Genomic DNA, 27,774 nt, shown 5'->3' with positions numbered 1-27,774 from the left:
TTGCGGGCACAGGAGCAACCAGGTCCGCTCTTATCTAGGTCCACGTTACAGAATTCCGCTTTGGGTCAGGTTGCCATGGTGACACGCAAAGCTTGCTGGGAACTTCCTGCTGCTAGTCGCGCAAGTACTTCGCACACCACAGAGTGTGGTTCCGGGTCTGGTAGCTAGAGCGTCATTTCTTCCGCAGGAAGCGGAAGGGCGATAGGGTAGGCGGCTCTTTGTCGAAGCTAGAGGACCGGCAGGCGGCAGCAGCAACTACGGCGGCGGCGGCAGGTGAGGGAGGCGGGAGACTTAGGTGGAGGCCGCGCCCGGAGGGGAGGAGTCGGGGCCGGCCCAGCGGCTGGGTTCGGCCGGGCTACACAAGGCCCCCCAGGACAGAGTTGGCTGTTCCTCACGTCGTAGGGCCGAACCCCTTTTCTGACTGACCCCGCTTCGCGAGCAAACGCCAGCTCCGTGACGTCACACCCTTGCCCATCCCCTCTGCTTGATGTCACCTGGAGTTCCCTTCCCCGCTTCACTTCGTGCTCCCTTAGTGTCCTTTTCATGTGGTCCCCGGCAGAGCTCCGGCGGCACTGCACAGAACCTGCCAGGCCAAAGACTTGCTCCGGGAAACTCCTAGGACTTTTCCCCCCACCCCCAAACTCTGGGTGTTGAGAAGCGTCATAATCACCGCCCCCAAGTCTAACCCGCCATCCCATTGCACTGTCAGTCGCAGCCCTTGCACGGCCCCCTATTCGGAGTTCCTAACCCTGACCCGACTCCGGGCTTTGATCCCTACATTCTCCTTCATCTCGAGAAGCGTCCCTTTTCCTTTGTTCACTCAGAGCTGGTTTTCCAACTCTCTTTCCTAGGCCATCCAAATTAGTGCTGTCCCATACTACTCTTCTTACTAGCAGCTTCTCCCCTTGACAGGGGAAGTTCAATTTGAAATCGAAGGAAATCTTGGAATGCCTAGAGCTCTTTCCATTTTGTCAGACTTCATTCTTGCAGCAGCAACCACCCTGTAGTTCTCCATTCTTACCCCTTCTCACACCCAAGTCTCTTGTTTTTCTCCTGCTCAGAACCCAGCAGTGATGTGGAGGTGGAGACCCACAGGAGCCCCGGACTTCACCTGAGCTACCTCAGGTATCACGCAATCCTGGGAAAGTTGGGTGGGGAAGAGATCTGCTTCTGGTGGGACTTGTAACATGGGTCAGGCTTGGATAGATGCCATTTATTATTCAGCAGGTCAGTTCCCTTTTAGTAAAAGTTTGTATCTTTTCTTTTCCCACTCTCTTCCTTGATTGCTTTTACTATTCTGGGACTACCTCCCGTTGGAGGAAGAGGACCTCTTTCACAGATTCTTTTGCAACTCTGGCCTGTGATCCAGTCGGTATATTTTCGGGATCATTTTGCCTTGAAAGCAAAGTCAAGGCAACAGACTGGGTGGTTGGGGGCATCAAGGCCAAAGAAGTTGTAAAGATTCCCTTATACTCAAGGGGAAACAATATGAAGTTTTCCTATTTGAACAGCAGGGGGAGCCTGAACACTGCTGAGGAAAGGCTTAGGAGGTCAGACACGTGGTAGCAGGGACTCCTAGTCTTGTTGGGGGTGGGGAAAGGAGAGGGTTAGAACCAGGGCAGTGGACTGACATTCCTGAGATCTCTTGGGAAAGAGGAGACTTAAAAAGCTTTTATAGCGTCTATAAATAAAGAAGATCTTCTTGGAGTGAGGAATGGTGTGGTTTGATGTCAGTGAGATCTTTCCATGGAGGGTAGGAGGGGTATAGAGTGAAGAAAAACAGGTTACTTGTTCCTGTGAAATTAACACCTTTCTATTGCCTTGATCTTGCCACAAATGGTTTTGTTCTTTGGGGGTCTATAAGTGGAGATTCTAGCTGTTGAACTCTGCCCCTGAAATGGAGAGAAGGGGGCTGACCATCCTAGAGTTGAGAATAGTGGTAATCTGGGAGAGAACTCCAAAAAATGACAAATTTAGATATTGCCCTCAAGGTGGTGATACCAGTCTCTTTACTCAGGACTTCCTGGGGTCTGGATATCTGTTTCTTCACAGAGTCCTCGCCTGACATCCCATGGAAGAGGGGGTCAGGGAGGCAATGTCACCAGTATCCCATTATCCATTGCCATTAGTAGCTCACCAGCTTATCTTAGCCAGAGTTCTAGTCTCCTCTTAACCTGATCAGACACTGACAGCAGTTTTAATTTTGCTTCCACAAATTTAATAAAGTCAGTTCAGGAGGGGAAATAAAATCCAACACTAATCTCTCCCTCCCTCTGCCTCTTTGGCATGTCATGGTTATATGAGGTGGCTTCACCCCAACTCTCTTCTGCTCCATCAGCCAGGCAAGTGTGAATCATTCTGACACAGACCAGGAGCACAGGGCCTGGGCAGGACTTCTGATAAGCCAGCCAGTCCAGGCAGAGTGCTCATCCGATAGCTTCTCCATCTCCAATACCATTGTCCCTCTGGCCTGCCTCTTGTTGGATTGCCTGATAGTCAGGAAAAGTTTGGCCTTCCTGGAGGACTCCAGTGTTGACACAGTTCTTCTCTTTCCTAGCGGTCACCAAGAGTGGCAAGAAAAGGAAGAAAGCCCTGAGTTGGGAGGGACCAGGATGCCTGACCGGGACAGCTATGCCAACGGCACTGGGAGCAGCAGTGGAGGCCCTGGAGGTGGTGGCAGCGAGGAGGCCAGTGGGACAGGGGCAGGCAGTGGTGGGGCCAGCTCAGATGCCATCTGTAGAGACTTCCTGAGGAATGTGTGCAAGCGAGGGAAGCGTTGCCGCTATCGCCATCCAGACATGAGTGAGGTGTCCAACTTGGGAGTAAGCAAAAACGAGTTCATCTTCTGCCATGACTTCCAGAACAAGGAGTGTAGCCGCCCCAACTGCCGATTTATCCATGGCTCCAAGGAGGATGAGGATGGCTATAAAAAGACAGGAGAGCTGCCCCCTCGGCTGAGGCAGAAAGTGGCAGCCGGCCTAGGCCTGTCACCAGCTGACCTACCAAATGGGAAGGAGGAGGTCCCAATTTGCCGTGACTTTCTCAAGGGTGACTGCCAGAGAGGAGCCAAGTGCAAGTTCCGTCACCTGCAACGGGATTTTGAGTTTGATGCTCGGGGTGGAGGCGGCACTGGTGGTGGGGGTTCAACAGGCCCCGTTCCCCCAGGACGACGTCATGATCTCTATGATATTTACGACCTCCCTGACAGGGGCTTTGAGGACCATGAACCAGGCCCCAAGCGCCGGCGAGGTGGATGCTGCCCCCCAGATGGTCCACATTTTGAATCCTATGACTACAGCCTCGCTCCACCCCGAGGGGTGGAGTGCAGACTGCTAGAGGAGGAGAATGCCATGCTCAGGAAGCGGGTAGAGGAGCTCAAGAAGCAGGTCAGCAACCTGCTGGCTACCAATGAAGTACTGCTGGAACAAAATGCGCAGTTCCGCAATCAGGCCAAGGTCATGACCCTGAGCTCCACTGCACCAGCAACTGAACAGACTCTGGCCCCCACCGTGGGTACTGTCGCCACTTTTAACCATGGCATTGCCCAAACTCACACTACTCTCAGCAGCCAGGCTCTGCAGCCTCGCCCCGTGTCCCAGCAAGAACTGGTGGCCCCTGCTGGAGCTCCGGCTGCTCCTCCAACTAATGCTGCACCTCCTGCTGCCCCACCACCCCCACCCCCACACTTGAACCCAGAGATCGCGCCACTGTCAGCTGCTCTGGCTCAGACAATTGCCCAGGGAATGGCACCCCCACCTGTCTCCATGGCTCCTGTGGCTGTATCAGTGGCTCCTGTGGCCCCTGTGGCTGTATCGATGGCCCAACCCTTGGCAGGAATCACAATGAGCCACACCACCACCCCCATGGTGACTTACCCCATCGCTTCCCAGAGCATGCGAATCACAGCCATGCCACACTGATGGGGCTAATGGACACTCCCCTGGTATAGTCTCCCAGGGCTGGAGTTGAGGGGCCTTCACCCACTCGCCTAGTCCTCCAGGGCCCTGTCTGAAGGGCTCACTCATGAACTAGGATGAGAGACTGCGAGGAGTTTGCTTCTGAGAAGGGGTTGGGTTGGTGTGTTTCCTCCCACCTGCCTTTTATGAGGCTCCTCTCGTCCATCTTCCTTCAGGCCTCTCGAGCTTGCGTAGGAGTGCAGACTGAAGGCCACAGACGAAGGACTGACTGAGGGGCGTGTGTCCTCTGATGGGAATTTGGGGGACATCCTTGGTCTTGTCCTCTTTTCTGCACAGCACAGGTTCCAGCACTGGCTTTGGAAGAAAAAAATACCCTGCCCAGAGGGGAAGCCAGGAAAGAATAGGAAGAGGGCGGCCAGGAGAGAAGGCCTGTTAGGAGCCTTCAGATAGTTTGGGGCCTAGTTGAGTTGGACAATACAGGAACTGCTCCTGGGCCCGTGGGAAGATGGGGACCGTAGTACTCCAGCCCAAAGACTAGGGGAGCATTCATTACCTTGGCTTGACCTGGACATCCAGAGGGCAGGGCCAACCACGTTCCAAAGAAATAAAAGAAGTTATTTTTGACAAAGGAGGCAGTAAAAACTTGCTTAGATATTCTGTGTGGAAGATGGGAGCAGTAAATAGATGTCATGCCAAAATGGAATAAAGACCTCATTCTCACATAGCTTGGGTGAGGATGGATGAAGGCCAGTGAAGAAGGGTAGGAGCCCAGAGCAAGATCACATGGAGCTTCAGGGAAGGTACTTTGTGGGGTAAAACCATTGGAGCCACCTCGTCTGGTTTAAAAATAGTCCCATCCATTCTGGTTTCTATCTGCATGTACTATCCCCAGGTTGCCTTAGTAACTAGGGCTCCCAGGGTCATTTAGGGGGACAGGTACTAAGGAGGGTGGATGTGCTGGGAAATGGGAATGGGATATGTGTCGACAGATCCTTCCCTTCTTCAAACAGAGCAGGGCAGGTGGCAGTTCCTCTCTGAGTTGTTGACAGCAATGTCCCTCCTACTGCATCCTTTTCTCAGTTCCCAGTGCCTTAAGCCTTCAAGGCTTAAGAGGTGCTGGGGAAAGGAGAGTTCTTCTGGGGACACAAACCTTGGGGTTCATCCCTTACTTCCCTCTGCTTCCACATAGGACCACAGAGGTTTTAAATCCAGTTAAGAGTCAATAAGGCCAAGGGTCCCAGTAGCCAAACCTCAGTTCCTCCTCAGCTCATGGCTGATGTAGGGGAAACAGCTCAGGGGAATAGTCTAATGGGACAGTGGATTTGGGGGTAGAGAAAGTGATCCTGGTTTATTCTTCCCCCATCATATCTCGTGCTACCTCTTACTCTTGTTTGATCATTCAGTATACACCTGGGATTGGAGATGGTGGGCTAAGTCAAGGCCAGTCATTTTTAAAAAGGGAGGGGGTGCAAAAGACTGAAGATGGGCAAATACTGAAATACTGTTTGTGGATTCTAGAAGCCACACATTGATAAGCTTAATGTTGATTTTCTGATATAATTCTGGATTATTAAAGAGATGGTTTATGAGCATTTAGACAAATGTGATCATAGATACCAACATGAATTTGTCCTAGCCAAACTGATGAGCTAACTTTTTTATTTTTTTTCCAAGTATCTCTAAAGAGGTAGAGTTGGGAAACTGTAGATGATGTATGTATTTTTTAATGTGCACCAGCTAAACACCACCCAAGAATATACCTACAGTTGAGTAAGTTGGATAGATTTAACACTGTGATGATGGAGAGAGGACACCATGTGGAACTATAGTGTGTCTTGCAAGAGGATGTTAGAAAGGACCTATAGGACTTGGACTTTCATTGAGTTTGGAGAAGGTTCAAGGAAATAGAGCTTCACTCTAAACTGGGTGCTGTTAGGGAAGCAGGGAAAATTGTATGGTTGGGTATCTTATCTAGAAAAAGGACAGACTAAAGTGAAGCTGAAACTGCAATAAGTAATGAAGCAGTAGTCACTCGTTAGCTGGGAGAGGGAGATGTTTGCAATTTAAGGTTTGCACACTGACCTCATTTAGCCCTTAAACAAAATTGTGATCTTGGTTTTTGTTTTGTTTTTTTGACTCACTTCATCACAGTCATTGAGTACCCTTGTCTGATGTTGGTGTTTTGTGAGATTGTCCAACAGTACCTGTGAACCCGGGTCAGCCCCCTAATAATTCCAAAGGCCAGCTGTGTCAGGCCATTTCCCAGATGTCAGAAACTGCTTTCTTCTTTCTCACCTAAGTCATTGCAGATAAGAATAATTATGGGTCAGTTAATAGTAGAATTTGATGGAATCAAAACCAAACGTTTGTGCCTAGTAAATGTTGATGAGCACATCCATGTTAGAGATAGACCCAAGGGCTGTATTTTTTTCATTGTATAAAAATATGAAAAGCCTACTCACCAACATAACAAAAAAATACTAAGTAATTCTGGAAATGTCAGTAACTTGGATTGACTAATCTGAAGTGTCAATTTCGATTGACTCTGCCCCTAAAAATTACTTGAACCTGCCTGAGAAATGTAGAGCTCTATATTAGCAATAATTCACATGAGAGCAACATGGGACTTCACACTGGCTGCAAAAAAATTAAAATATTCTTCATAATAAGGCAGTTAGTATTACGAGCCTGTTGTGTTCTAGCACCTTTCTAGAAGCTCCATAGGATAAAAGAACCATAGTTGTGTGTTGTAAACATAGTAGTTGTACCATGTCTGTCTGACAGGAGTCAGTTCTAAAGTATTGTGTGTTCTTCTAAATAGTTTTTAGAGAAGGCCATTGGCAAACCAGTGGGGTATCTGGGAAAAAAAAATTGATAAGACTGTAGGTAGACCCCATAGATGTCTTCAGATATTTGAAGGGCTACCTAATAAAGTTCCTGTCTTGCTGCACAAGCAGAGAGTTCTAGAAAATAGCTAACGTGAGTACTTAACATAAACCTAGGCACTTTGCTTGTCACTTTACATGCAGTATTTCATTGACACAATGGGCATTATTATTGTACTTGTTTCCCAGAGGAGAAAGGCTTAAAGGTTATCTACCCAAGGTTCCACAACTAGTAAAGAATGGATCCACGAATCTCTTCAGATAGTCTGACTCCAGCTTGGCATAAGATAAGTGCTAATAATAGAGCCATCCAACAATGGGACCACTACCTTCCAGTAACTTGTAAGGAATACAGAGGAAGTTTCCTCAAATTTTGTTGCCACTGCCATCTTGAAGAGTAGTCAGGGACCAGGTTACCATTTCCAACCCTGGGAGGCAGTTGTAATTTACATATAAAGGCAGAATGCAAAACCAGGAAGTCTCAATGCTCTCCTTCCTTAGACACTTCCTCTAACAAATGACCGTCCTTTTCCTGTTACCCACTTACTGCTTATCACCACCAGGTGGCACCTGGGCAGCAGAATTGTCAATGGGTGGGGACCCACCCTGTTTACTTGTTCTGGTGCCTGCATTGCAGCTGCTGATTCTGTGGTTGCTGGGTGGCAGTTGCGAAGAGACCTTCCTGAGGATGAGCTTTTGTTCTCCACACACTGTCTTCAGTAGGAGGGTCTGATCTGGATAGGATGAGAAATGGGAAAAGTTTGGAAAGGAACTTCCGTAAGTCACCCTCTTCATCTCCCAGCCTAAGGGACTCCTTCCCTCTACTCCAGTATTTGGCAAATTTTAGTTTTATTAGAAAGGTTTTCCTCTAAGGATGTTCATCCATTTTCCTGCTGTGGTTCTGTTTCATCAGCTGGTGGGCAGACCAATCATTCTTACTTCCTCCAAGGAATCAGAAATAACCCCTTGAACTCCTTTTATACCTGTTCATCTCAGGATATGGAGAACATAGAAAATTGTTCTTTATACAGTTCTGCAAATTGAAAGAAGCAGTTTAGTTACTGTTTCAGAGAAGTACAGAAAGGGAAGTGAGAAAATTTAAGGGAGGAAGGCTGGGCAGGGATAAGTTTTAAACAGCTTTGATGAAACATAGCCTGATGAAATCTATGCCCTGCAGAGCTAAATAAAAATTTTAACAGCTGCAAATCAAACAGTAACACAAGCCCCACATATATTGCATTAAAAAGTAATCATGGCCAATCCACTCCTCCTGGGCTTCCAATCAGCCCAGTTTCTAAGTCCCTAGACAACACTTTAAGTCCAGTTAACGGGTAACAAGAGTCCTCATTCAGTGTACCCTGAATTTTTTCATTCCTAAACCTACACAGTGCAGTGTAGCACTGAATTCCACATCTGACTATATTCTAAACCTTCCTTGTAACACAGGCAAATGAGAAACAGAATTGTCTCATTACTCTTGATTATCCATTTTAGTGTCCTAGTGGTTCCTCAAAGTCAGAAATTCTTGGAAAATATAATCACTTCTGCTACAGCTGAGCCCCCATCTCCCTTTGGATCCAGTTTAGTTTTAATCTCTTTAAAATAGAGATGACTAATTCTTGGAGGCAGAATGGACATACTTGGAGATTTCTAAAGATAAAAAAACTTCACTTCCTATTCACCCTGCTTTCCACCTCCTCCCCCCCAACTCCTTGCCTGAAGTCTGAATTATCTAAACTCTACTTTTCAGACTCCAGTTTTTTGTTTTCCAGAGGCTGTCATTACATAGACGAGGCAGAAGACTGGGAACAAGATAGGGTAGGTCACTGAACACTTTCATTCCAAATAGGGTAATTTCCTTTCCTTTTGTAAGGACAGCCAGAAAAAAAGTGGAAGGATAAGGAATATGCTTAAAGAATGAAAACAAGGGAAAGGAGACAAATTAACACGTAGGAATCCCAGACCAAGTTCTGCCAAATCGTCTGAACAGAGTGGAAGGAAATCCCGACCCTCCATAACCCCTCAACTTCGCTACTCAATCTACCTCTAAAACCGAGTAATTAGCGGTGCGGCTCCGCATGACGTCATACTACAGGCACGCCAATCCCACGTGGGGGAGCTCCTGGTCCCGCCTCTCCGCTTTAAATGGTAGCCACGCCTCCTCCTCTTTTTAACTAATCATATGGTAGTCTTTAGCCTTTACCTCCTTTTCCCGCCATCCCGGGCCGCCCATCTTGACACTCAGGTCCAATCAGGAAGGTCCTGCTTCTCCGGAGCCCTTTCCCCCTCCTCGCGGAAGGGGGCTTTTCGAGCTTTTGACTCCACCTTCGTTTATGCGGTGCGGACCAACCCAAATAGTCAGAACGAAGGGGCGTGGCTTGATATCCCCTCCCCCATTCTGGGGTTTATGGTTTGTAAGCCGGGGAGCTAGTCTCAAAACTAAGCAACCTCTATCTGATCTCTGGGTTGGGCGGGTCCTCCCTGAGGTGGCAGCATGGAGCCCTCTCCTGGAGACGGCTCCAGCCCCAGCCCCAGCCCGGTGGACCAGCCCTACCCTCCCTCCGACCCCCCTGACCAGCCCCCCACTGCTCACGCAAAGCCAGAGCAGAGTTCTGGGGACCAACCTGCTGGCCCAGGAGCGGCGGGTGAGGCCTTGGCGGTGCTGACTTCGTTCGGGCGGCGGTTGCTGGTGCTGGTGCCGGTGTACCTGGCCGGGGCAATGGGACTCAGCGTGGGTTTTGTGCTCTTCGGCCTCGCCCTCTATCTGGGCTGGCGCCGGGTCCGCGAGGAGAAAGAACGGAGCCTTCGAGTCGCGCGGCAGCTGCTGGACGATGAAGAACGGCTTACGGCGAAAACTCTTTACATGAGCCATCGAGAGCTACCTGCCTGGGTGAGCGACCACCTTCAATCCTCAGTGCAGAATAGCCCCCCTTTAGCGCCTCAGTTCGAGGGCTCTCCCTATCTTAAAGTCAACTCCCCACCTTGGGACGATGAGCCCCAGATTTACCCCTTTGGCCAGCTAGCCGCCTGCTTGCTGGGACGCGCCACTCTTGAGAGCGACTATCCACCCCCTTCCGCACGGCCGGATCCCGATTCTTCCACAAAATCAGGACTTCTTCCTCCACGCTTAGGCAAGAACAGTAATAACATCTGGGAAGCCTGTCTCAGGCGTGGTTCTTCCTCCAACCTACCATTCCAATGCCCCTCCTTGTTTCTGGTGCCATTCACTGTGCTCCTGGGCATCCCCGTTCCGGTGGCGGCTCAGAGGGTTTCCTCCTCTTTCCTGTCTTCCCCAAGACTTTTTTTTTTTTAATACCCATTTAAGGCCATAAGGTTTTTCTCCCCTTTCCCGCTCTTATCCTCGAGTACCCTGAGACCCGCCCTGGGAGCATTGACCAGTCGAGGCCCCGCACCTGGACAGACCCTCCGACCCTCTTCTTTTTAGCCTGGGGTGGCTGGGCCATTGAGCAGCGGAGGCGGCTGCTGGACGAAGGGCGGGGGTGCTGGCGGCGGCGGCGGGAGGGGGGGGCGCATGCGACTGCTGCAGTGCCCGCTGCCGACACTCCACGGCCCCTGACCGGCCCCACCCTTTTCCGGACTGCGGGCTGCGCTTGCTGGGTTGAAGCCAGGACCCGTTTTCTTCGCCCCCTCTGCTGTGGTGAGGGGCCCGGATGGCTTCTCTCAGGCCTTGCAGGTGCCCAGGCCTTACCCAGCCCCTCCCGGGCCCTCCCTTCCCGCTCCTCCCAGCACAGCTGCCCGTCTGGGGGAAATTAAAGTTGACACTTGGCAGACACAGCCATGCTTCCCAGACTCTGAACTAGGGAGGAGAAAGGGGGAGCAATGGTCCCGCAGGACTTGGAGCCCAGGCAGCAACTGTTTCTGTTTCTCCTCCTCATCAGAGAAATTAATCTTTGTCCTACAGCGACTACCCCTCCTCCTTCCCCAGTATAAAGCACAGGTACACTTCCTTTCCATGAAAGGAGTCGCACTGGTTAAAAAGAAAGAAGACACCAGCCTGGGCCCGAATAGCTCTTCTGGCCCCTCCCTAACTCAGGAGCCGCTTCCTGCATCACCTCTTGGTGTAGAAGCAGTGGTTCCAAGGGCAGAAGGAAGGCTGGTAAAAGGAGCCAGGATCCCAGGATTTCCTCCTCAAACTCTTTCTTGTCAGGACCTTCCCCTCCAGAAAGAATGTGCTCTTCTCCTCCCTCCTCCTCTCCACCTCAGCAGCTGTCATCATTTCATACCCTGGAGCTATCTGCGAAGCAACTTTGTGTGGCCAACTCTGTTGGCTCCCTTTGTTAAAGAGACCTCAGTGCCCCCCAAGCCCAGTGGAGGACTGAATCCTCAAGACATCCGGCTCCCGGGTGTGAGGAGGCCCTGTCACACTTAGGTGTTCTCAGTGGGCAGCCGGTGGGCATCTTAGCAGGAAACCGCAAGCAAAGGATAGGCCTCATCACTATCTCCATTTTTTTCCACCTCCAGGTCAGCTTCCCAGATGTGGAAAAGGCTGAGTGGCTCAACAAGGTGAGGGTTGACTGTCCTGGCTTTTGTCTTTCATGAGGGGGAATAGGGTTTGTCTGTCTTGCCAGACCCTGCCACACTTCAATTCTAGCCTCCCTATGGGGAGGATTCTAAAGGAAATTGCCTTTAGAGGGAAAGCAAGGCTCTTCTGTGACCAACTCCCTTTCCTCCCAGATTGTGGCCCAGGTCTGGCCCTTCCTGGGCCAATATATGGAGAAGCTTCTCGCCGAAACTGTGGCCCCAGCTGTTCGAGGATCTAACCCCCACCTGCAGACATTTACATTTACACGAGTGGAACTGGGTGAAAAGGTACTTGTATAGGAGGGGAAAGAATGGAAGGGAAGAGATCGGGACGGGGGAGGCAGGTGGGCTAAAGGGGTCTTTCCCTCCCCTCTCAAGCATTCATCTCTCTACAGCCACTGCGCATCCTTGGAGTCAAGGTTCACACTGGTCAGAGTAAAAAACAGATCCTGCTGGACTTGAACATCAGGTACTGCCACTTGCCACTTTTCCCGGGTCCCCTTCCTGGTCATTCTGACTACTTTACTCCCCTCACCCCACTTCAGCCTAGGACTCACCCTCTGTTCTCTTTCTCCCCAACACCCAGCTATGTAGGTGACGTTCAGATTGATGTGGAAGTGAAGAAATACTTCTGCAAAGCAGGAGTCAAGGGCATGCAGGTAGGGCACACACCTGGGGCCTCCACAAGAAGCCTTTGCCTGGAGTTTCAGTAGATGGGGAAAGTGGGAGGTTGGGAAAACCAAGGGTGGGGAGGTCTGGGAGGGGGAAAAGACCTTTTCTGAGGAAAGGCTTTATTCATTTCTTCCTTCCCCAGCTACATGGCGTCTTACGGGTTATTCTCGAACCACTCATGGGGGACCTTCCTATCGTGGGGGCTGTGTCAATGTTCTTTATCCGACGCCCGGTAAGAGAAGACATCCAGGAGCTGTAGGGAAATGCGGGAAGCAGAGAGGACTGGGAGGTAGAGGATGGCCACCTCATCTCCCCAGTGGGGAATGGGGGAGGGAACTGACACGCAGGCTGAGAACTGGCAGGGAACTGGCAACAGTTGTATGGGAATGACCATGCCCCTATGTGTTGTGTCCTGATCCCCCTGCTCTTTGCTTCCAGACCCTAGATATCAACTGGACGGGGATGACCAACCTGCTGGATATCCCGGGACTCAGGTATCAAGGACTTACAGAGCACCTGCTAAGTGTTCCAACCCTGATTTGAAAGTTTAAGAGGTACAGAGCAGTGAAAGATGCAGCCTGGAGACCTCCCTGGTGGTCCAGTGGCTAAGATTCCGACCTCTCAACACAGGGGGTCTGGCTTCCATCCCTGGTCAGGGAACTAGATCCCACATACCACAACTAAAGATCCTTTGTGCCACAACTAAGACCCAGTACAGCCAAATAAATATAAAAAAAAAAAAATGCAGCTGGTTTCGTCCAGGAGCCTTGACCCTAGTTGGGGAGCTAAAACAAATACTCCTGAGAAGCTTCATACTGTGGTTTTTCTCCTGTGGAGACTGCATTTTGGTAGAGAATGAAGAGGGCTATGGGATCCTCAGCAGGGACAAAGGGAGAAAGAAGAGCTGGATGGCAGCGAGGAAGGGACTGAGCAGGAGGTGGAAAATGAGGGTAGAAGAGTAGTGAAAAGGTATTCTCAAGAAAGACCGTCCCTCTAACTGTAGGTCTCTCTTGGGGGTGGGAAACATAGTTGGGGGTGGGGAAACAGGGACCCTCACGCTCACCTCCTTTTCCACTCCTCCATTCAGCTCCCTCTCTGACACCATGATCATGGATTCCATCGCTGCCTTCCTTGTGTTGCCTAACCGATTATTGGTGCCCCTTGTGCCTGACCTTCAAGATGTGGCCCAGTTGCGTTCCCCTCTTCCCAGGGTACGGCCTCTCCCCCTAGATAGAGCCTTCACTCAGGAACCCTGTGGTGGGTCTTTAATTTCTCACAATCTGACTCCTACCCTTCAGGGCATAATTCGGATTCACTTGCTGGCTGCACGAGGGCTGAGCTCCAAGGATAAATACGTTAAGGGCCTGATTGAGGGCAAGTCAGACCCTTATGCACTTGTGCGAGTGGGCACCCAGGCATTCTGCAGTCGTGTCATCAATGAGGAACTCAACCCCCAGTGGGGAGAGACTTATGAGGTGGGAGAGCCAAGGGGTGGGGGGAGCATGGTCAGGTGGGGAAGTTCCAGGAGGTGTTGAGAGAAGATGCTGATTGGATGCTGCTCACCTGCAGACCCTTATCCCTCTGTGTTCCTCAGGTGATGGTGCATGAGGTCCCAGGACAGGAAATTGAGGTGGAGGTGTTTGACAAGGATCCAGACAAAGATGACTTTTTGGGCAGGTGAGACTCTGCCTATGTTAGAGGTCTAAATCCCCAGGGCCACTGACATCCCAGAGGTAATCCTTTTCCAGGCCAGGGGAATAGTAATCATTTTCTTTCCCAACTTCCTACCCTTCATCCCCACCATGCACACATACTTAAATACCTCCTGAGTGTAAGAAGGGAGTCTGAGATCTGCCTTCTGGGTGAGAAGTGGGCCAATGAATGACATTCTGCTAATTATAACACTCTCTTCTTTTTTCCCTTTCACTGCCATCATTACCACCACCATCCCCTCCCCCCAGAATGAAGCTGGATGTAGGGAAAGTATTGCAGGCTGGAGTAATGGATGAAGTAAGTTGAGAGAAGAAGATTGTGGGTAGTGTCTCCCATTGTGTAGACAGTGGTTACTGCATTGGTGGGGAAGAAGCTGGGTGGGTATCTGATCTCTACCTCACTCTCTTCTACCTCTCCCTCCAGTGGTTCCCTCTTCAAGGTGGGCAAGGCCAAGTTCACTTAAGGCTAGAATGGCTTTCGCTTTTGCCAGATGCCGAAAAACTGGAGCAGGTAACTAAGGTGCAAAACAGGAAGCTGGCAGAGGAGAAATAGGTAACTAGAAGTTTGGGGGACTGAGTGGATGAAGGTCTAACCACTACCACCCTGCCGCCAGATTCTACAGTGGAACCGTGGAGTCTCTTCCCGCCCAGAGCCCCCATCGGCTGCCATCTTAGTTGTTTATCTGGATCGGGCCCAGGATCTTCCTGTGAGTGTGGCTTCTGAGGTCGGGTGACCAGGAAGCCGTGGGGTCGGCACTCCCACACCCTCGCTTGCCCCTGCCCACTCTGCTCCAGTAGCAACAACATGTAAACATGAGGATTCCACAGAAGGGATCGGAGTCACCTCAGGGGAAAGACTCTGATGAGAGCCCACCTTCCTTCACTGAAACACAAAAACAACCAAGATGATGACTTCTGAATTCTCCCACCCGCAGCTGAAGAAGGGGAATAAGGAGCCCAACCCCATGGTACAGCTGTCAATCCAGGACGTGACCCAGGAGAGCAAGGTGAGGGCCAGGACAAGGATACCACTGTTGGAGGGATTGTGTGTGGGGACAGGAGGAGGGGGGACTGTTCTTGGGATGAAGTGTTCCCTTTAGGCTGCCCATAAGGGCAAGGGTTTTCTGGAGAAACAGAACTGGTACTGGGCCATGTACCCTTGACCGAGTCCTGCATACCTCCAGGCTGTCTACAGCACCAACTGCCCAGTGTGGGAGCAGGCCTTCCGGTTCTTCCTGCAAGACCCTCGAAGCCAGGAGCTCGATGTGCAGGTGAGAGTCACCTTCAGTTCCTCCTGGATATGCTATTCTGTCTTCCCAGGTCTGCACCATTTCTTCTCTGCATCTTCTCCTTTGATCTCTTATTTTCTTGGGGTTTTTTGTTTGTTTGTTTCAATGTGTGGCTTTCCAGGTCATAGCTCCCTGGCTAGGGATCAAACCTGGGCCCTCTGCAATGAGAGTATGGAGTCCTAAACCACTGGACTGCAGGGAATTCCATGATCTCTATTTTCAGTCCATCTACCGAGACTCTCCACGTCTTACACTCTCCACGTTTCCCCACCCATCTCTCTAGCCTCATTCTTACAATTGAGAACTGTGTACTTCAAATGAGTGATTTTTGTGGTTTGTAAATTATTCCTCAAAAAAAAATTTTTTTTTAAAGAGAAGAACACTGAGCACTAGTTAAATACCTAGCATTTTTTTTCTGGCATATTTTAAAGTTTTTTATTTTATATTGGAGTATGGAGTTAGAACAACATTGTGTTTCAGATGTACATCAAAGTAATTCAGTTATACATATTCATATATTTTTCAGATTTTATTCCCATATGTTATTACAGAGTATTGAGTATGGTTCCCTGTGATACAGTGTAGGTCCTTGTTGATTATCTCTATCACAGTATGGTAGTGTGCATATGCCAGTCCCAACCTCCCAGACATCTAGCACTTTTAAGGTCATAGAAAAAGCATGGAACACAGTATCTGCTGTCATGAAACTTACTTGCTAGTTTCATAGAGGAGACAAACGTATATAAGGAAAGACGATTCAGCATTAATCAGTGGGAGTCAAATACCCAAAGTATAGTACTTCAGATGGCTGGAGAAAAGTACAGAGGCTGGAGTAACTAGAGAGACTTTGTGACAGAAGTTGGATTTTCAGAGGGACTGCAAGTATCAGTAGGATTTAAATAGGCAGAGAAGAGCAGAATGAGAACTTGGCCAGGCAACGAGGCCAGAAAGAGCAGAGGAGGGAAGGGACTGTGGAGTGGACAGAGGACTATAAAAGGATGGCCCGGAGTGGAGCAGGTTTGTGACTGGCACAGAGTGAAGCTCCAGCCACGTCATCATTTCCATAGTGTACCTCCCTGTTCCCTAATCTTTCTCCCCATCCCCTCTTCCTGTGCCTACAGGTGAAGGATGACTCCAGGGCCCTGACTTTAGGGGCACTGACCCTGCCTCTGGCTCGCCTGCTGACTGCCCCGGAACTCACCCTGGACCAGTGGTTCCAGCTCAGCAGCTCTGGCCCTAACTCCCGTCTCTACATGAAACTGGTTATGAGGGTATGGAGGTGAAGAAAGTGCTATGGGCGGAGAAGGGCCTTGTGGATTCCTTGTGGCATTAAGAGTAAGGAAAGGTGACTTGTTCCTGGGTTTCAGCAGCGCGCGCGCGCGCACACACACACACACACACACAGTAAGGAAAGGGAACTTCCCTGGCGCTCCAGTCGCTTGACTCTGCACTACCACTGCAGAGGGTGCAGGTTCAATCCCTGGTCTGGGAACGTGCAGCCGAAAAAAAAAAAAAGAATCCTCTGTGATGAAATGAGCTAGTATATGTGGAAGCATCTAGAAGACACACAAAAAGTTTGTTGATCTAAATGGGGGAAGAGATGGTGTCTGAGTATGGTGAGTGTGGAGGGAACCCTCCAGAGATGAGCCCAGCCAAGGCAGGGACCTAGTTTCCCTGTCAGAGCCCCTGAGGCCCCACATACCTTGCCTGCTGATGGCTAAATTTTGATTAGCCGCTTTGATTCGACAATCACTCTGTCCTTCCCAGCTCTTATACTTGGATACATCACAAGTGCGCTTCCCTGCTGTGCCTGGTATTCCTGGGGCTTGGGACCTGGATGAGAGCCCTCAGACAGGCAGCAGTGTGGATGTCCCACCTCGACCCTGTCACACTACTCCTGACAGTAGCTTTGGGACGGAGGTAAGTCTGTATCCAGATAGGACTAGGCTCTGTTTGCCCACTGTAGTCCTCTACATGTGTAAAACCTGTTTCAAGACTGGGTCTGACCGGTTTCTCTCTTTGACTGCCATCTGATGTCCCCATCTGACCCTTTTGCAGAATGTGCTTCGGCTCCATGTATTAGAGGCCCAGGACCTGATTGCCAAAGACCGCTTCTTGGGGGGACTAGTGAAGGGAAAGTCAGACCCCTACGTCAAACTAAAGCTGGCAGGACGAAGCTTCCGCAGCCATGTTGTTCGGGAAGATCTCAATCCCCGTTGGAATGAGATCTTTGAGGTCAGAATTGAAGGCTAGAACTTTTCCCAGTCCTGCTCCATCTTTCCCCCACCTCTGAAAATAGTCCAGAAAACTTCCGGGGTTCAGTTGACTGGAGGGGGAATCCAATCATTTGGAGAAGAAAAGGAAATGATTCCACAATTTTCTTCCACTAGGTGATCGTCACATCAATCCCAGGTCAAGAGCTCGAGGTTGAGGTTTTTGACAAGGACCTGGACAAGGATGACTTTCTGGGCAGGTGAGAGGGTGAGGTCCGATGAGGAAGACAAGCTGGGTCTTGTAGACCAGGACATCTGGCCTTGTGGGGAGAGACTTGGCTCTTGACCATAGACCTTAATTTTAATCCTTCTACTCTACAGGTGTAAAGTGAGTCTCACCACAGTCTTAAACAGTGGCTTCCTTGATGAGGTAAGCATGACATGAGAATCAGCAATCCCTTGGGACTTACCTGGTGGTCCAGTGGTTGACTTCACCTTCTGGTGTGGGGCGTGTGGGCTTGATTGTTGGTGGGAGCTAAGATCCCCTATGCCTTGCAGCCAAAAAACCCCCGAAAATAAAAAACCTCAAAAAACATTAAAAAAAAAAAAAGAAACAATATTGTAACAAATTCAATAAAGGCTTCAATTATGGTCCACAGATGGTATATTAAAAACAAAGAATCAACAGTCCTCCTGATCCAGTTGCACATCTCATTCTTACGGTCCCTGTCCCACACACTCCAGTCTTAACCCTGCCCACTTCCGCAGTGGCTGACCCTGGAGGATGTCCCTTCTGGCCGCCTACACTTGCGTCTGGAGCGTCTGACCTCCCGCCCCACTGCTGCTGAGTTAGAGGAGGTAAGGAAAGATGCTGGAAGAAGGAAAGGACCCAGGGTGGGTCAAAGTAAGCTCTTCTGTCAGCTTTCAAGGATATGCCAGCCCTCCAGAGTATCAGTTACCACCCCCCAGTCCTCCCATAGGTGCTGCAGGTGAACAGCTTGATCCAGACCCAGAAGAGTGCAGATCTTGCGGCAGCCCTGCTGTCTGTCTACCTGGAGCGGGCTGAGGACCTGCCAGTGAGATCTGCTCCCCACGCCCCATAGCTCCCAGGCCCTTCTATATCCCTTAGGTTTGGATGCTCCTGGTGTATTTGGAATAGTAAATTCCAAATTCCTCTCTCCCAGGGTGGTGCTGGGATGGGAAGAATTGTCTGGCCCAAGGCCAGGAGGGCAGTGGCTGTCAAGCGGCAATAGGGACATGGGCCGCTGGCTATGGGGCAGGGGATCTGCCTTAACTGGGACACATTTAAGACCAGTATTTTCTTTCCAGCTCCGAAAAGGTACCAAGCCTCCCAGCCCTTATGCTACTCTTGCTGTGGGAGATACATCTCATAAAACTAAGGTACTGTATTGGAAATGCCACAGGACTAAGACTGGGAGGGCTGAGAGGAGCAGAGGAGAAAACGTCAGTCACTGAGGCTCCTCCTCATCTCCACCAGACTGTTCCCCAAACGGCCACCCCCGTCTGGAATGAGAGTGCCGCCTTTCTCATCAGGAAACCAAGCACTGAGAGTCTGGAGTTGCAGGTACTATAAACTCATCCTACAAACATTTACCAGATTGCTGTCACAGTCCAGGCACTGAACCAGGCACAGGGCCTTCAGAGATAAAAGAGCTAGTTCTAATCTTTTTGGAGCTCATACTCCTTTTAGGAGAAAAATTACCAGAGAATACTTCCAGACTGATAACTGCCGAGGTAAAAGGCAGCGAGGGGAGAAGAGGAGGGAAAGGTGAGGGTGGGTAGTAAGAAAGGCATCCTTAGCTTAAGGGTAGATAGGTCCTGACCAGGAAAAGGAAAGGAAAACCCTTCAGGCTAAGAAGGGAATGGAGGCAAATAATATATTATGGAGACAGGCAGGAGCAAGATCACAAGAGCTCTTAAAAATTATGTTGAGAATTTAGATTTTATCCTAAAGGCATAGGAAAACACTAGGAAGAATGAGAGATGACATCCAGACTCATATATTATGAAGACTGTTGATGTCAGGGTAAAAGATGAGCTGGAGGAAGGCAACACTGGAGGCAGGTGGATCAGTTAAGAGACTGTTAAGAGTAATTGAAGCAAGAATTGACAAGGGCCAGATGATATTTGGCTGTTATTTTGACATGGAGGGGGAAGAAGGTGGGGAGGAGCAAAGAACAGTCTAGGTGTTAACTCCTGGGTTTTTAGTGTGGATGGACAGATAAAGGTGCCATTGCCAACAGAGGGAATGCACAGAGCAGGAATTTTTGAAACAGATCTCTGAGGGCCATCCAAGGGGAGCCAGCCATTCGGAAGGTAGATCGCTGGCCCATCGTGGGGTTCCTTCCTCTCCCTCTTGTTTGAGCATCATGAGCAAGCAACAGGTAGTAGCTGTAGTCACAAGCATGAGCATGATCTCTCAGGGTGTGTATAGAGTGAAAAGGAGACAGACAAAGGTGGGATATGCTGGGCGCTGCAACAGATGAAGGGCAGATGGAGAGTGAGAGCCCTGAAGTACACTGGGATGCTCACCAGGAAGGAGTGGGTTATAGAAGCCATGGGAACTGACCAAGGGTTATCGAGAGGTAAACTTAAATGACTGAAAACTATTCATGGCCTTTGAAAACCAGGAGGCACTGATGATTGGAACAACTTTAGGAGCTGGAATGGAGTAGAAACTAGATTCCAGTGTGTTGAAGGGTGACCAAAAAGTGATGAGGTATGGGAGGTGAAGAGAGGATGGGGGAAGTTAATATAGGAGTGCTGGACTCTTTCTGGAGTAAGGAGTCAAGAAATACCTTCCAAAGTTGATAGAGCAGTAAGTAGAGAATTACATGAACAGAAACCAAAAGAACTTAAAGTAATACAGCTATTAACAACAGACAGAGGTAGAGAAGAGATGTAAATGAGCTCAGTTAATCGTCTTGCACAGTAGAGAATTGGTAGATAATAAAGCTGGCAAATTATGAAATAGAGGTATAGGCATGTTAGTTTAGTTAGAACTGTGCCAGTATAAAGAAAATAGGAAGCGCTCTGGGGTCGAGTGTGGACATGTGGGTAGGAAGGGCAGGAAGCAATTTCATTTTTACTGTACTTTTCCCCACCCTGTGCAGTTATTACTGGGATAATTTATGAAAGCTGAGAAAGTAAAGATCATACAGTCTATTCTGGTTGAAAAAGGGAAGTGGGGCCAGCAGCAACTATTATCACAGCTTCCCTGCCCTTCATGAAGGGGAGTCTCTCACCAAAACCACCCAAATGTCCGAGCATTTGGACCTGGAATGCCAGGATTAAATCGCCTCTCTCCCTTTATTGACCATGCTGCAAGGCTTGCACTGGGATCGAACCTGGGCCCCAGCAGTGAAAGCGCGCAGGCCTAACCACTGGGCTGCCAAGGAGCTCACTTCTCTCTTGATGACAGTCCTATCGCTTCACAGGTTCGGGGGGAAGGCTCTGGCACGCTGGGCTCGTTATCCCTGCCCCTCTCTGAGCTCCTAGTGGCTGACCGGCTCTGCCTGGACCGCTGGTTTACGCTCAGCAACGGTCAAGGGCAGGTGCTACTGAGAGCACAGCTCGGGGTGAGTGTCAGGAGACATGGTGCGCGTGGGGAGGCGGGAGCAGAGGGCTGTGTGGCTCACGACCTTCTTGTCTGTCTAGATCCTGGTGTCCCAGCACTCCGGGGTGGAAGCTCACAGCCATAGCTACAGCCACAGCTCCTCATCTCTGAGCGAAGAACCAGAGCTCTGGAGTGGACTCCCTCAGGTCACCTCTTCAGCCCCAGAGCTCAGGCAGCGCCTAACACACAGTGACAGGTAAAGTGCTGGGACAGAAAGATGGGACTCAGTTGAGGATGTGAAGGACAAGCTACAGACTCCTGAGGCACTGCCTGCTCCCAGCGCTATCTCCATCTCTCCATAGTCCCCCTGAGGCTCCAGCCGGGCCGCTGGGCCAGGTGAAACTCACTGTTTGGTACCACAGTGAAGAACGAAAGCTGGTTGGCTTCATTCACAGTTGTCGGTAAGACCCTATCTGTCCACCCTCCAGGTTCTACCTGTCCCCTCCTTGGGTGGCCTTGTCACCTCCTTCCTCCTGTCACAGGGCCCTTCGACAAAATGGACGGGATCCCCCCGATCCCTACGTGTCACTGTTGCTACTGCCAGATAAGAACCGGGGCACCAAGAGGAAGACCTCACAGAAGAGGAGGACCCTAAATCCTGAATTCAATGAGCGGTCAGTCAGTGGGCTTTCCAGTGAAGAGATGGCAGGCTTGGGAAGGGCCCTGCCCCTAACGCCCAGTCCTTCCTCAGGTTTGAGTGGGAACTGTCCCTGGATGAGGCCCTCCAGCGAAAGCTGGATGTCTCTGTGAAGTCTAGTTCCTCCTTCATGTCAAGAGAGCGTGACCTGCTGGGGAAGGTAAGAGGGCAGGGTAAAGGTGAGAAAGGTTGCTGGTGGAAAGACTGGTAGTCCCTGTCAGGGAGGAGGCACCCTGGAGACGCTACTTTACAGATGGACTTTATAGTACTTTACTACCCAGTTTGGAGAAGCAAGTGGCAACCCACTCCAGTATTCTGGCCTAGGAAATCCCATGGACAGAGGAGCCTGGCAGGCTACAGTCCATGGAGTCACAAAGAGTTGGACAGCACTTAGTGACTCAACAGCAAACACCACCACCCAATTGCCTCTGTACTGGTTTGGGACCTGGAGTGTGACAGGGTAGGACGTGGTTTTTGGAGACATGAAAAGTAACATGTCACCCCTGCTATTCTCCAACACAGGTGCAGTTGGACCTTGCTGAGATAGACCTTTCCCAGGGTGCGGCCCAGTGGTGAGTACCTGATGAGCTGGCAATGCCCAGGATGCTTAAGTAGGAAGGAAGAAGGATGTAAGCCAAGCTGAGAACCACTGATCTGAAGTATAAGAGCCCTAAGATCTTGTCTTATTTATAAGAGAACACAAGTGTCATCTTTTCACCTGAGCCTTCTCTGCTCGTTCCCACAGGTATGACCTCATGGATGACAAGGACAAGGGCAGCTCCTAGGAGCCAGGGATTTCTGTCTGACTGCTCTGTCTCCTTCCCTCGCCTCTTGCTGCATCACCGCCTCCATGTGATCAGCCTAAAGCTTGGGGCCCGAGGGCAGAGCCTGCACCGCTCAGCCCTCTCCCTTCCCAGGCCTGTGCTAGGGCCTTTGCGCGACCAAAGAGGAGGACCATATGTTACCCTCTACTGCACGGCCTTTATCCTTCCGGGCTCCTGGGGCAGGGACGTGAGCTGGCTGTTTGCTGCTCCGCCCACACATTCTCCTTTCTGCCCAGCTCCTCAGGGCCTTCTGTGTCTGTGCCTGGCCACTGGCAGCACTAGCAGTGGCATTAGCTTATGCCAAATATAGCTTTTGGAAAGACCTTTTTTCTTTGATTGGATGGTCTCCTTCCCAAAATTAGCAGTCAGGGAGAGAGGAAAGGCTAACCATGCACGCTGAGCACCTCCTAGACCACTTCATACAGCAAATGTACCAACCCAACCCCATGTCTCCTTCCGTACCCACTTCCTCCAGCCTGTCCCGAAGATGACACCTGCTGTGTTGACTCAGGCCAGCCAGTCTCTGGATGGCTCTGGAAAGAGATTCATCAAAGCCTTCAGGCGGCCAGTGTCGGTCACAGTGTGAGCCTCTAGCCGGGGTATACACAGGTCTCTGGAGGACTCGGGACAGCATGGTCAGTATTTGTCAAGCGCCTCAGCTATTCAGTCACTGTCTAAAACTGAATCTCCTAGTTTTGTCCCAACTCTGCCAATCCAGTGTCTCTTACATTAAACCTTATACTCAAACCAGCTGGGGCTCTTTTCCTTAAGGGCAGAGAATCCAGCCTACCCATCAGGTGTTTATTCCAAGTGTCAAAAGCCTTTGTTCAGTTCACAAATCAGGTCTGTTTGTTTATATTTTTAACTGATTATCAGTTATTAAAAAAGCTGATTTAAGGATCTGCAGTGGTGACATCAACCTCGACTCCTGGCTCAATACTGATGGCTCTGTCTTATTAACAGTCTCAGAAAGGACTGGGCACGTCCATGAGTTGCTTGTGGATCCTCATCAGAAAAACAATTCCAAGTTGTAGAACCTTGTAGTTATTTTCCTTGTAGTTATTCTCAGAGTTTTGGGTGGCCTCCGAAGCAGGCTTTGAGAGTCTTTCCCTTTGCATCTCTGATCAAGTCAGCATGTACCTTCTCCAAAGACGTTATGCTGCAGCTGCTTAGAACTGGAGTTAGATTCTTAGAACCTCTGGTTCCTGGAGTCTCTCTAAGATCCAGGCCGTTGGGCAGCTTTTGACTGACATGTTCCTCCATGAGAGCGAGGAGTGGGGAGGTAGGCACAGGTGGGCCGGAGCTCCCTGCAGCTGAGACTGTGTCTTCCTCGGAGATCAAGTCAGGTTCCTTAATGTTCAGAACCTACTGTGGTTGCAGCGAAGATTGCTGGTAGTGCTGAGGGTGCTCATGTGACCTGTGTGAATTCACTGAATTTCTGGTGAGTGATGACATCTATTACACATTCTCCTCTTCTGAGCTTTCCAGGGAAAGGATTCCTAAAGCTGGTGAACCTGGGAGCTCTGTGCCATGGCACAGAGTCAAAGATGTTCAGTCACATCCAAAAGGGCTTAAGGCCCACCTGGTGGGCAGCTACAGGAGAAATATTTTATACGCATTCAAAGCTGCTCACCCTTGGGGCTCTTCCTGGAATGCAAGCTACAGAAGCTATGCCCTATTCCCTCTAACTACCATGTGAAGGGAAAGTGAAGTGGAGGAAGAAGGAATTACTGAAAATTGGGTCACTGAAATAGGAACTTGGAGATTCCATAACTGCTTCAGGGGGGCTTTATCATCCTTCTCTGAAATCTTAGGATGCTGTCCACTGGGAGGAGAGGAAAGGTTCAGGAAAGAACTCAGTTTGGAGTTGTCAAAATCCACCTTATCAGCAAAAGCTAAATTTAAACTCTCTATGCCATCAACTCAGCTCCAAATTTTTCCAATAAATCCCTGGTATTCACTGATGGTTCTTCTGCCATCTCTACTTCCTTCCCATCAACGTAAGAGCCTTGGCCATGAGCAAAAAGTCTCTGTTGCCCTTCCCTAAACCCACAGACTTAACAGGTGAAAACCCCAAAACACAGGGCAGAGGAACTTATATTTCTAAGGTTTCTCATTCAATACTGGGCATGTAGCCCAAGGTCTGCTGTTATAGCTGGCTTCCGGGATCTTGAAATGTGTGATTTTTTAAGAAGCACTCTTTACCTAGTTCATCACTTCCAGGTAATTATATTTCCAGAAAACTAAAGGACATGGCACAAATTCTCCCATCCCAGAAGGGTCTCTACTCTTTCCCAACCTTTTTAACTTCAGAATACATAAGAGAAGGGTTATTGATCTACATACTATTAATAAACACAAGATGAGACACAATTTAGTACACTGTTGTGCTTATATAAAATGAACTAAGGGTTGTTAATCACAGCAACTACACAAATGCCAATTTGGTTTTTTTTTTTTTTTTCAATTTGTTTCAATTGTTTATTAATTGACCAGATTACAAAAATAATCCTGGTAGATACCTTAGTTCATCCTTCTAATAAGCCTGTTGATCTGGTCTTCCTGTTGCCAGCATCTCCACCTTCTACAAAATGGGTGGTCTTTTTCTTCATTCCACCTTGTGGAGAAGGCAATTTAAAGGGCCACAGGAAGTTGTTTGCTTCTTTGAAACGTTTTCCAATGGTATAGATCTCATGAATCAGATCCTCCATGCAGATGATTCCCTATTTCCCAAGAGATTGAGCAGTCAATGCATTGTCTGTCAGGGCAATTTGCTTTTTGTTGATTTTGCCATAACCACACTTGTAGATCAATTCATTTACAGACTTCAGATTTGGGTACCCCCATGCCACCTCATGCGAAGAGTTGACTCATTGGAAAAGACTGATGCTGGGAGGGATTTGGGGCAGGAGGAGAAGGGGACGACAGAGGATGAGATGGCTGGTTGGCATCACTGACTCGATGGACTTGAGTCTGAGTGAACTCTGGGAGTTGGTGGATGGACAGGGAGGCCTGGCGTGCTGAGATTCATGGGGTCGCAGAGTCGGACACGACTGAGTGACTGAACTGAACTGATGCAATGTATGGCTCCACAATTCTCAGCATGTTAACTGATGCCTTGTTGAGCTTCACAAAGGTGCCATTGAAGATCTGCGGGAGGTGAAGGGGCTGCAGCACCTTTCGAACCTTTGGGCTCACACCGTTGATACCTCTGATCCTGATGACAAAACGCCAATTTGGGTTCCGTGGGTACACAGAAGTTGCTGGCTTTTCATGCCATCCTAGCCATTCGAATTTCAGTTCTGTACATCTGCCTGTATTCCTTGTGGTAATGCTTAGTGTTTTCATAGATAAGCTTCCTCCTTGCCTTTCGAAGCATCTTTTGGGCAAACTTCTTTCTCAGTCGCTTGATCTTAAGCTCTGCGAAATTCCTACGCTTTTTCTTAAGTGTTTCTGGCATAGCAGGAACCTTCTTTTTCTTCTCTTCTGCACCCTCCATGGTTCCAGCTGGGAAAGAGGCCAATGTGGTATTTCTTAAACAGCTGGCCATTGACAGGCACACATGACACACTAGCTCTTCCAGAGAAAAGGTAGAGCTGACAGCACATGGGGACACTGTCACTGGTGTTTACAAATACTGCCCTTTTGGAAGATGGCTTTATGGGCCCAAACAACATGCTGTAGGTAACTGGGTGTGGCAACACATCTGTCTACCCAACAGCCATTTGCTCCAGAGCATTCTTGGTGGCACTGTGCCAGGCCCAAGGGATTAATCACAATACTTTTTGCTGGATACTCACTTTCCCAGACTCCGCTGCAACTTAAAGAGTGGCTCTGTGACCAGGCTGTGGTCAATGAGATAGATGTAAGAGGAAGTCACCTGGGGATGGAGCGTCAGCAGTAGAAAGCCCTTGTTGCTCCCTCCCTTTCTGCTGGGTTCTTAGTGGAAAGGTGCTATCTGGAGCTGCAGCAGATTTAAGGCCTGAGGTCACTAACACAACTACAGGAATAAATAGTTGTTAAAGTAGGATTATAACCTTTTTTTCCACTTAACACATAATAAGCATTTTTACAATTCATTAAATATTCTTTGAAAATATAACTTGTAACCATTACAACATGTACAGTTCTGTAGAACGACTGCCCCATAGTTAAACTGATTCTGTATTGTCAGAAATAAAGGTAGTTCTGTTTTGTTATTCACTGTGGGAACACACAAAATTCATTTTTGGCCACTTGGTGTGGCTTGTGGGATCTCAGTTCTCCCATCAGGGACTGAACTCACGCCACAGCAGTGAAAGTGTGCAGTCCTAACCACTGGACCACCAAGGAATTCCCTAATGGCAGTATATTCTTCCAAACTGCATTACTACCAGCAATACACATATTTTCCTATATTCTTTAGATATTACAACATAAAAAAATCTTTGCCATCTGATGAGCAAAATTTTGCCAGTTTTACAGATTTTCCTGTCTCTTCCCTCACTGTCAAATTACCAATTGTCATTTCTTGGCGAAATCAGTAGGCATTCTCTCCAGCAGCAATGCCCCTACCTGTCAGTTTTCCACTCCTGGGTTGGGATTCAGATAACATTTGTGAAGCACTGCACTAGCAAGGGTACTGAAATGCAAAGGTAAGACTACCCTAAAGAACTAAAAACCAATCTGACACCAAAAGCAAAGGCAAGAAAAGCAAAAAGAAACAAGTGGGAATGCACAGAACTGAAAAACTTCTGTAGAGCAAAAGAAACAATCAGCCCACTGAGTGGGAGGAAATATTTAAAAATCACTTATCTGATAAGGGAATGATATCCAAAATATATAAAGGACCCATACAAGTCAACACAAAAACCCATAAATAATCTTTTTTTTTTAATGGGCATAAGATCTAAATAGACATTTTTCCCAGATGGCCAATAGGTACGTGAAAAGGTGCTCAACATCACTAATCACTGGGGAAATGCAAATCAAAGCCACAATAAGATACTACTGCATACCTGTCAGAATGGCTATTATCAAAGATAGGAAATAAGGGTTGGTGAGGATGTGTAGAAAAGGGAACCCTTGTGCACCGTTGGTGAGAATGTAAATTGGTACAAACGCTATGGAAAACAGTACAGAGGTTTCCTAAGAAATTAAAAATAGAACTATGATCCAGCAATTTCACTTCTGAGTATTTTTCTGAAAAAAAAAAAAAAGAAAAAAAAAAGGTTAGAGGCCTATTGCAGGACACACCCTCTTTCCCCAGGGGGTTTCTGTAGCAAGTTTTCATATTCTTTTCAAAGGTTTTTCTGTGTTAATGGTTGAAGAAAAAAAAGAAAAAGAGGCAGAGTAGGCAAGCCACTTATGCATGATGTAGAGAGCTGATGATTTTTTTTTTAAAGGAAAACAATTTGTAAGATGTTGCACTAAAATGTTTAAGATACACTTCAGAGACCTGTAGTAA

General features: G+C 48.9%; 2 protein-coding genes and 2 long non-coding RNA genes across 17 annotated transcripts; 2 read left to right on the top strand and 2 right to left on the bottom strand.

Annotated features, from left to right (window-relative positions):
• Nucleotides 1-113: 113 nt before the first annotated feature.
• On the top strand, nucleotides 114-5,519 carry ZC3H10 (zinc finger CCCH-type containing 10). The gene is made up of 3 exons (XM_069585009.1): nucleotides 114-273; nucleotides 1,062-1,125; nucleotides 2,558-5,519. The coding sequence occupies exon 3, from the start codon at nucleotides 2,613-2,615 to the stop codon at nucleotides 3,918-3,920; it is 1,308 nt and encodes a 435-aa protein (XP_069441110.1). The 5' UTR covers nucleotides 114-273; nucleotides 1,062-1,125; nucleotides 2,558-2,612; the 3' UTR covers nucleotides 3,921-5,519.
• LOC138437530 (uncharacterized) lies at nucleotides 2,196-10,556 on the bottom strand. 14 transcript variants are annotated; one of them, XR_011256012.1, is made up of 6 exons: nucleotides 10,216-10,536; nucleotides 9,427-9,626; nucleotides 7,408-7,536; nucleotides 6,122-6,212; nucleotides 4,098-4,267; nucleotides 2,196-3,086 (listed from the first exon to the last, which is right to left on the bottom strand). It is a non-coding gene; the product is annotated as an uncharacterized lncRNA (long non-coding RNA). The 14 variants fall into 14 exon arrangements; XR_011256015.1 differs by having other exon boundaries at nucleotides 4,098-4,271; nucleotides 9,994-10,377; XR_011256004.1 differs by lacking the exon at nucleotides 6,122-6,212 and having other exon boundaries at nucleotides 9,427-9,623; nucleotides 10,216-10,556.
• On the top strand, nucleotides 7,433-23,078 carry ESYT1 (extended synaptotagmin 1). Its single transcript, XM_069585008.1, has 31 exons — nucleotides 7,433-9,692; nucleotides 11,285-11,326; nucleotides 11,498-11,632; nucleotides 11,740-11,813; nucleotides 11,931-12,003; nucleotides 12,159-12,248; nucleotides 12,455-12,510; nucleotides 13,104-13,227; nucleotides 13,315-13,491; nucleotides 13,611-13,693; nucleotides 13,978-14,026; nucleotides 14,153-14,239; nucleotides 14,343-14,435; nucleotides 14,664-14,735; nucleotides 14,913-14,999; nucleotides 16,139-16,288; nucleotides 16,785-16,937; nucleotides 17,076-17,252; nucleotides 17,408-17,490; nucleotides 17,612-17,660; nucleotides 17,999-18,088; nucleotides 18,211-18,306; nucleotides 18,560-18,631; nucleotides 18,729-18,815; nucleotides 20,689-20,829; nucleotides 20,909-21,063; nucleotides 21,170-21,268; nucleotides 21,350-21,481; nucleotides 21,559-21,664; nucleotides 22,027-22,076; nucleotides 22,250-23,078. Exons 1-31 carry the CDS (start codon nucleotides 9,297-9,299, stop codon nucleotides 22,287-22,289), a joined length of 3,318 nt encoding a protein of 1,105 aa, XP_069441109.1. The 5' UTR covers nucleotides 7,433-9,296; the 3' UTR covers nucleotides 22,290-23,078.
• Nucleotides 23,079-24,701: 1,623 nt separating this feature from the next.
• LOC138437532 (uncharacterized) lies at nucleotides 24,702-26,724 on the bottom strand. The gene is made up of 2 exons (XR_011256020.1): nucleotides 26,129-26,724; nucleotides 24,702-25,835 (listed from the first exon to the last, which is right to left on the bottom strand). It is a non-coding gene; the product is annotated as an uncharacterized lncRNA (long non-coding RNA).
• Between the last annotated feature and the right edge of the window lie 1,050 nt (nucleotides 26,725-27,774).

The sequence above is a fragment of the Ovis canadensis genome, chromosome 3 (assembly GCF_042477335.2).
Source record: "Ovis canadensis isolate MfBH-ARS-UI-01 breed Bighorn chromosome 3, ARS-UI_OviCan_v2, whole genome shotgun sequence".
Taxonomy (NCBI): Eukaryota; Metazoa; Chordata; class Mammalia; order Artiodactyla; family Bovidae; genus Ovis; species Ovis canadensis.
Note: the sequence above shows the minus strand (reverse complement) of the source record. Positions and strands in the feature narration are given on the sequence as shown.